The sequence below is a fragment of the Pteropus medius genome, unplaced genomic scaffold (assembly GCF_902729225.1).
Source record: "Pteropus medius unplaced genomic scaffold, Ma_sr-lr_union100, whole genome shotgun sequence".
Taxonomy (NCBI): domain Eukaryota; kingdom Metazoa; phylum Chordata; class Mammalia; order Chiroptera; family Pteropodidae; genus Pteropus; species Pteropus medius.
In genome coordinates, this window is record NW_024355990.1 from 464,314 (window position 1) to 472,298 (window position 7,985).

Consider the following 7,985-nt stretch of genomic DNA (forward strand, 5'->3'; position numbering starts at 1 on the left):
TGCCATGTGCGGGGTGCCGTGTGCACAGAGCCGTGTGCCGTGTGCGGGGTGCCGTGTGCACGTCTGTCTTCCTGCCCTCCAGCGTCAGCGTGGCCCGCGCGGGCACAGAGGGACGCACGGAGAAGTCTCTCCGCGGCCGTGCTGCTCCGGTGACGCGTGTGCCCTCCCTCGCAGAGACGTGCGGCAGAAGGTGCAGCTCGCAGTTGCCCGGGCCTTTGGCGTCAGCGCGTCCTCGCTGCACCTGACGAAGCCCACGTTCTTTTCCCGCATCAACAGCACGGAGGCCCGGACGGCTCACGACGAGTACTGGCACGCGCACGTGGACAAGGTGCGTCCCGGCCGCCCAGCGCGGCCGTCTGGGCCCCGAGCACCTGGGCAGCGCCTGTGCGTCCAGGGCTGGCGGCCCCTCCCCGGCGCTGGGTGCACCCTCACTCAGCTGGGAGATGCCGTCGAGGACGTAAAGCTTGTTTCCCACGTGACGGTGACAAGAAGCTCGCGACGCGCTCGTGAGGAAGCAGCGGGGGCCCTGGGGCTGGACCAGACTCAGGTCGGGGACGTGGGGACGTCCAAGGGGCATCAGGGCCAGCTCATTCACCTGCAGTGGGTTCAGACACCAGCCCAGTGCACCCGTGACCGGGCCCCGTCCACCGCCCCCTCATGACGTCAGTAGTCACTGACCTGTGGGAACAGTCACCCAGACCTGTTATTTCATTAGGGTGCCAGGCCAAGACCCTGGGCGTAAGATAATCGTAGATGTTGCTGAGGAAGAGCCAAGGTTTGACAGCAGGGGTCCCCAACCCCTGGGCCGCTGACCAGTGCCGGTCCATGACCGGTTAGGAACCGGGCCGCTCAGTAGGAAGTGGGCGGCCGGCGAGCAGCGAAGCCCCATCTGTGTCTGCAGCCGTTCCCAGCACCGGCATCTCCGCCTCAGCTCCACGTTGGACCATCAGGCACTCGATGCTCACGGGAGCGGGAACTCTACTGTGACCTGTGCATGTGAGGGACCTGGGTGGCACGCGCCCTCTGAGAGCCTGGCGCCCGATGGGCTGGGGCGGAGCTGGGCGGTGGCGCCTGCGCTGGGCAGCGGCTGCAGGCACAGGGTAACGTGAGCAGGGAGGTTTGACCGCACCGAGACCGTGATGAGTCAGGTGCTTGCAGACATGTCAGAACCCCATCGGTGAGTGGCAGGCGGCAGTTGAGCCGCACTGGTGACGGGCTCTGAGTTGGAACCTGACCCTGTCTGAGTCCGCGCGTGACCCGCCTGCCATTCATTTGCCACTTCCGTCTGTGCCTCTTTCCCACGCTGCACACTTGTGTCAGCCACCGTTCTCATGAGCCCACGAGCAGACTCGCCAAAGCGAGTGAAGCACAAGCGTCCCTGGAGAGCTGCTTTGGAAAGGGGGCAAGACCCAGCGGCGAGACAGCAGGAGACGCTAGGGCGGCCAACGAAGAGAAGCTGCATTTGGGAGAAAATTCCAAGAGTCCTGCTTCGATCGCGGGTGCCCTGCAGCAGGCAACACCCACTTCCCCAGCCCGCTTTGTGTAATGTGTGGCGACCCGTGACCCGCGACCCAGCAGCCACGCAACCTTCCAAACTGCTTCGCCACAGGAGACCAGGCACCCAGTGTTCAAAGACAAACCTTTGAGGTTTTCCAAAGGGAAACGCGTGAGCACGAATTGCTGGAGCGGCGTGGGGAAAGGCCACGGCCGCGCCGAATGTCACTTGCTTCCTGAGAACCCCTCGAAGTCGGGGTGGGGGGGAAGGCAACTGGGACAGAAACGTCTGAGCAGCCTGGTGGGTACTGGGGTTCCCGCAGATGGGGGTCACACCGGACGTGGCTTCATGCGATTTGAGGTTTGGCTTAAATCTCTGTTTGGCTGCCGAAGAGACGGCGGTGGTCTGTGTCACCCAGGGAAGGTGTCCCCTCCCCAGGCCACGGGGAGCACGTGTCTGGTTAATGAAAGAAGTTAGTGAGATGCCATTTCTCACGCTCAGGCAGCGGTGGACAGCGCACACTCTGCAGCCTGGGGACCGCTTCCCTGAGCGCGTCGGGGTGTGAGGGAGAGACGTCCAAGGACGGCCCCCCGGCGTCACGCATGCCACTGTGCTGCAGGCCCGGATGCCGCGTCTGAGCTGCTGGGCTAGGAGTACAGACTCCTGTGGGCACCGTGGGAGTAGGACATGGAGCCCTGGCCAAGCCAGGGGACACATTTGATAAAGGCTCGAAAGGTCTAAAAGCCCTCTCTCCCGCCTCCGCCCCCTGTAACCAGCTCACCCCCCACCATGACCGCCATGCCCCCTGACAGGAGCTGGGCTCAGCAGCAGGGAGGGCCAGCAAGCCTGCCGAGGTGATGAGACCCAGCGTCACCTTGTGAGCTCGGCACCATGCCGTGCGCAACCCCATGGGGCTGGACCCTTCCTACACACCTGGCCTTGGCTCCACGTCCCCCACCAAGACCCCCTCTGGGGCCCCTGATCCGGCATCAGTTCACCAAACACCAAAATGACTGGAACCCGTGAACCGCCCAGGTGGTTACTTCTCGATGGCTTCAGCCTGTGGGAGCCGTACGAGACGCATGGGGCAGGAGCCTGACTCTCTCCCACTCGCCCCCACATACTGCATGGGAGCCCCAGAGACCACGTGCAACTGGAGAGCTGGGGTGGAGGCGGGCGGCAGGCGGGTGTGCACAGGGGGCCAGGTCACAAACGCCAAGGTGGGTGATGGGTGGTGAGGGCTGGGAGGCTCGGCTGGGCATTTGCTTCTGGGGGGCGGCTGGAGAGCTTCTGGGTGAGAAGCGGATGCCCTGCACCCCAAGTTCTCTCATGCTTGAAGATGCACCCCTTGGCTGGACACGCCATCCTGGTTCCCGTAGTCTGGTCCCTGTCCCCTGGCCCGGAGCACCACTCGGAGACGGCCACGGCTGCCACACCGGTCACCGCTGACTCGCTCTTCCTTATCTGTGGCCCCATAACTGGACCGGGCTACGCTCAGCTGTCCTGGACCCGACTCAGTGTGGCACGTGGATGGCTGCTCCTCCTTCCATGCAGGAGATCCCTCAGGCTCCGTCCACGCCTCCGTCTGCCGCACGTCCCTCTGCCCACTGCAAGCCCCTCCGTCCACCCCACGGCTTCTTCGCCCTCGATGCTGTCAGTCAGCAGTCCCCAACCTTTCTGGCACCAGGGCCTGGTTTTGTGGAAGATGATTTTCCCACAGACGGGGGCAGTTGTTGGGTTTCGGGATGATTCGAGCACGTTACACTTATTGTGCACTTTATTTCTACGATTACATTGTAACATGTGATGACACGGTTCTACAACTTGCCGGAAAGCGGCTGCGTTCACGGCCGAGCGGAATCTCCTTTGAAAGCCCTGCTAACGTTTGGAACGTGCCAAGAATCCGGGGGCTCTCTCGTCGCCCCGTAACTCCCGCGTGGCTGTGAGCGCAGCCGCTTCGTCGGCCGACTCGGACGCAGTTGCCCTTCTCCCCGAGGCGGCAGCTCGAGCTGGTTAAGCAGGTTGACTGTGTCACATGAGCAAACTGTGCAACCCGTTCTGTGTCACTGAAATGTGCTGCCCGTGGTGACTATTCTTCCAAGAGAGATCTCTGGAGCAGCTCTCGTAAGTCAGAAGCTCTGGCCAGTGGCTGGCTTCAGAAGCCGCCTCGCGTCTGAGAGACGGAGGATGTGTGTGCTCTGCGCCCGACTCCTCCCAGGGCGCACACTTCAGTGGGGTCAATCATTTCAATCACATCCTGCAACGTCACGTTACGTTCAGGTGACAGTTTTCGGGCAGCCAGCATTTGTCTGTGGATGACACAGTGCGTAGACTCACATTCAGAAGCGACCGCTTTGACCTGAGCAGTGAGACAGAAAGCCACCCCGTCCGTGCACGTCCCGGCACGAAGTGACCGATTCCGTTTTCCCGATGTGTGATCGCTCACAGACTCGAACAGCGCTGCAGCTGTGGTGCTGGTTGGCAGCGAAGGGCGTTTAAGAGACCCCCAGGCCCATCTTCTCGAACACAGATGGCACGAAAACCAGCCCGTTGCCTTGTCCACGCCCGCAGACTCGGCCTGGAGCGCGTGCCACGGCGACGCACGGGTCCCTGACGGCCCAGCCTCAGACCCTCTGCCATTTGCTCCATTCGTGCTGGCCGAAAGACGCTCACAAGCCACCTGCGCGCTGCAGCCTCCTAAAAGTCCACGACAGGTGTCCTTAGCAGCAGGCAGGGTCAACTCCTCGCCGACCGTCGAGGGCTTCGCAGCTGCAGCGACGCGGTCGGCGGCTACGAACCCATTGGCGGTCCCTCTCCCAGGCCGGGGTGCAGTGTCAGGGTCCACGCCCAGACCCCGTCCTGCCCCCACACCATCCTCCAGAAGACCGTCCACGCAAAGAGAGCCCGACATTCGAGGACAGACTCTGCGGGTCCACTGACGGAGGGGCTCCGGGGGGCGCACGTGCTCAGTGCGGACGGAGGGCCAGCTGGGAAGACGGGCGTCCTGGAGGTGGCAGGCAGGACGACGGCACAGCAGGGTGCTGGGCTCCAGAACACGATGCTGTCTCTGGTGCCTGCCTCTTGCCACGACTGGAGGGAGCCGGGGCTGCTGGTGTCTAAAGAAGGGGCAGATGCGCTTGTCACTGACCCTCGCTCCCTGTCCTGACGAGGAGATAGGCCTGTGGGCTGGTGTGCTGCACGGTCCCCGTCCAGGAGTCACCACGGCGTGGACTTGTCACCGTGGGTCCCGTGCACACTCGGAGCTGCGCGGGAATCCCTGGAGAGGCGTGGGGGAGGGGAGCGCGGGGGGGCTGCCGTGCCGCGGGCAAGGCGGCGAGCGGCCGCATGAGAGACACCCCTCTGCCCGCAGGTGACTTACGGCTCCTTTGACTACACCTCGCTGCTGTACCTGTCCGACTACCTGGACGACTTCGGCGGCGGGCGGTTCGTGTTCGTGGAGGAGGGGGCCAACACGACGGTGGAGCCCCGGGCAGGTGGGCGTGCGGTGGGCGGCAGGCGGGTCCAGGGGGGATGCTGCGCCGTGTCGGGGGCACCCAGCCTTTGCCCACCTCCTGCCTCGGCAAGCTCCCGGGGAGGGCGGGCGACCCCCATTCGCCGTTTGGGCACGAACGCAGTGGACGTGGCCTCCACGCCTTCCTGCCTCCTCCCCCAGGCCGGGTGTCCTTCTTCACCTCGGGGTCCGAGAACCTGCACCGGGTGGAGAAGGTCCACTGGGGCACCCGCTACGCCATCACCATCGCCTTCACCTGCAACCCCGACCTGGGCATCGCAGACCCCGCCCTCACGTAGGCCACGGATCGACCGGCCGGAAGTAGCCACATCCAGCAGGTCACTGAACAAGGTGCCTTAGGAGTCACTGGGGTCGGATTTGCTCATGTTCCGATGCTTTTCCATCTGTGAGTAAATCCAGGGAACCAGCTTCTCGCCTCCCAACCCCTGTGTGTTTGCTCTGGGTGCCGTTGAAGTGCGGTCCGCCTGGCGTTGAGCCAGCGGGAAGGGGTCCCCACACCTGGGCAGACAGCCCCATTCATCGCAGACAGAAGAGTCATTTGCTCGGGACAGTGCCATGTGGGGCCAGCAGCCCCCACTTGGGAAGCAGCATCAGCACTCATGACACCCGTGAAGAAGGTTCCAGGTAGGGGTCAGGTCTAGGGCGTAGACGGGGGGCCAAGGGCCAAGATGCCAGCCGTGGGGACCCTGGCCGACGACGCAGCATCTTCCATAAACCCAGCCCCACTCACACCCAGCAAGTGCTCTGAGCTGGGAAGGCCACGTGCGACAACAAGTCTTACTCGCCAAACCGAGTGCGTGATCTGGGGACAGAGCCATCAGGCAGACCCAGGAGACACAGCATGTTGAGGCCAAGCAGGGGAGAATCCAGCAGCCTAGACTCAGATTTCAGGCCCGAGGCCCCTGGCAGCTGTGGGAAAGAGGGAGAGTCTTGATCTGGAGTTTCCGGAGGAACGGGGTAGAGTTGGGGGGGGCGGTTAGGGGCGGGGGAGATGGGGAAGGGAGGGGGCGGGGTGAGGATGTGGAGTTTGGGGAGGCCAGGACAGAAGCCCTCCCCCACCCCCAGACCCCAGGCCCTCCCCGACGGGGCCAGCCAGGACCTTGGCACAGGGCAGCGGCCAGCACAGAGGGCGACATCCCGTAAGCCTCCCTGTTTCTCGGCAGTTCACGCTGACACATAGTTTTAGGGTGAGACACAGGCTCTGGACTTTCAATCACAGAGCGGGTGCCTTTGGCCGCGAGGGCAAAGGGTGGCCTGACACCCTGGGCTGGCGGGGAAGTTCCCAGCTCACCCCTGTCCTACAGGCACCATGTGACCCAGGTGGCCCATCGAGTTCCTGTCACTCGGCTCTGAGACAGGAACAAAAAAGCTCAGTGAGGGATCGGAGGGGCCGCCTTGGGGACCGGGGGGATGCACAGGGAGGGGGCTGTGGCACCGGGCCAGTCCCCAGGCCACCCACCGCTGAGGCCACCTCCCTGCTCCAACCCTGCCCACCACCCTGCCACCTGGCCTTGGACTCCGTCCAGCCTTCAGGCCTGCCCTGGGCAGCCCTGGGGCCACTTGGTCCCCGGTGCACTGGCCATAGCCACAAGGGGCCGGGCGCTTGCTGCTGGAGGAGGCGGGAGCCTGGAGCTCCTGGCCGTCGGCCTTGGCAGCCCCGCTTCCTGCTCGGGAGTCATCTGTCTGGAATTCCAGTGGAAAAGCCCGTCCCTGAGCATGGTGCTGGGGCTCCTGGGTTCCCGGGTTGATGGTTTGGGGGGCTGCAGCCACCTACCTTTCCCCTACAGGGAGTGGGGCTCCCCTTCTCTACTGGCCGAGCTTCCTCCTTTCTCACATCTGATGGGGGGCGAGGGACGTGAGCTCCCAGTGCTTTCTGCATGGGATGGGGGGGTGGGGGGCCCCAGTGTCTTGCCCTGCAAGGCCAGTCCTCCAGGTGACCAGGTCAGGCCTGTCAGCTGGGTGTGCACTGCTGTAGAATCAGATAAGGGTTCAGGTCTCTGCAAACCGGCTCGGCCACCCTCCCTGGCAGGGCCACCTCCCCCCACACAGGCATTGTCACTGCCACAGCCCCACAAGAGGTCCACTTGCCGGGGACCGCCGGGCAGGTGAACAGGCGTCTGCTGGCTGCAGGTGCCGCTCACTCCCCTGAGAATGAGCTCCTGGAAGGGCGATCAGCAAGGGAGTCCGGGGTGCAGCGCACGCCTCCTGATTGATGCGTAACAGACACAAAGGGCAGCAGCCGTGGGTGTGACACGGTGACACATATTCCAGTGGCCTTCAGCAGCACACTGGGCTCTGCCTCCCCACTGGGGACCCGCTGGGTAGGGGGAGGGGGTACTCACACAGGCCTCTCTCCTGCGGGCCAGGAGTGCCTGGCCGAGCTGGCGGCGAGGGTGGGGTGGGGTGAGGGGGGTGAGGCATGTGTCCATCTCACTGCCCTGCGGGGAGCAGCAGCCAGACCCAGTGAGACCGCCCAGCCTGCGAGGCAGGAAAGTGCCTGTGCCTGGCGAACCCATCGCCCGCCCGGGCATCCATGCAACCGGATGCCCACCCACCTCCCGGGGAGCAAGACCTCTGGCTCGGCCCGGGTTCCTGGCGCCTGGCTCTTCCTCACCTTCCGCCAACCCCTCCGCCACCTCCAGGAGACAGGACAAAGCCCGCGAGGGCAGCGGTTCCTTGGCCGAGGGACACCGTTCACGCCCCTCCTGGTGCAAGCTGCCAGCACCGGCCAGCTCCCCATCTGGACTTGGCTTTGCTTGGGGACCCCGGTGATACGCCCTGCATCCTGTGCTGGACGCCTCGTTCTGGTCCCCGCTAGCGTGGGGCTGAGCCCAGGACAGCGGGTCCAGCCTCAGAGGACGTTCGGACACCTCGGAGGGGTCTTTGTCTCTCTACGGCCAAACTGCAGAAGGAGTTGCTTTGATCTCCCCCCAAACTGCATGGCCTCGGAACACAGAT

General features: G+C 64.3%; 2 protein-coding genes across 3 annotated transcripts in view; one reads left to right on the forward strand and one right to left on the reverse strand.

Moving 5' to 3' along the window:
* The window catches only part of OGFOD3 (2-oxoglutarate and iron dependent oxygenase domain containing 3), a 14,714-nt gene extending 9,279 nt beyond the window's left edge, over positions 1 to 5,435 (forward strand). For both annotated transcript variants that reach the window (XM_039859459.1, XM_039859458.1), the window contains exons 7-9: positions 175 to 328; positions 4,866 to 4,989; positions 5,169 to 5,435. In XM_039859459.1, the coding sequence (XP_039715393.1) occupies positions 175 to 328; positions 4,866 to 4,989; positions 5,169 to 5,305 (415 nt within the window). In that variant the 3' untranslated portion in view covers positions 5,306 to 5,435. The remainder of the gene's footprint in view (positions 1 to 174; positions 329 to 4,865; positions 4,990 to 5,168) is intronic.
* Positions 3,097 to 7,206, reverse strand: LOC120600131 (uncharacterized). Its single transcript, XM_039859456.1, has 3 exons — positions 6,802 to 7,206; positions 5,809 to 5,936; positions 3,097 to 4,611 (listed from the first exon to the last, which is right to left on the reverse strand). The coding sequence occupies exons 1-3, from the start codon at positions 6,904 to 6,906 to the stop codon at positions 3,651 to 3,653; spliced, it is 1,194 nt and encodes a 397-aa protein (XP_039715390.1). The 5' UTR covers positions 6,907 to 7,206; the 3' UTR covers positions 3,097 to 3,650.
* Positions 7,207 to 7,985: the final 779 nt, after the last annotated feature.

What these genes read in the sequence shown, in the direction of transcription:
- LOC120600131 (XM_039859456.1), bottom strand. Translation starts at nt 6,906, where the DNA reads ATGCAGAAAGCACTGGGAGCTCACGTCCCTCGCCCCCCATCAGATGTG. An exon ending in CCACTCCCTGTAGGGGAAAG is followed by an intron (nt 5,937 to 6,801) that starts GTAGGTGGCTGC and finishes TCTTTCCCACAG; the next exon opens with CTGCCAGGGGCCTCGGGCCT. An exon ending in TCACGCACTCGGTTTGGCGA is followed by an intron (nt 4,612 to 5,808) that starts GTAAGACTTGTT and finishes CCCCTTCTTTAG; the next exon opens with ACACCAGCAGCCCCGGCTCC.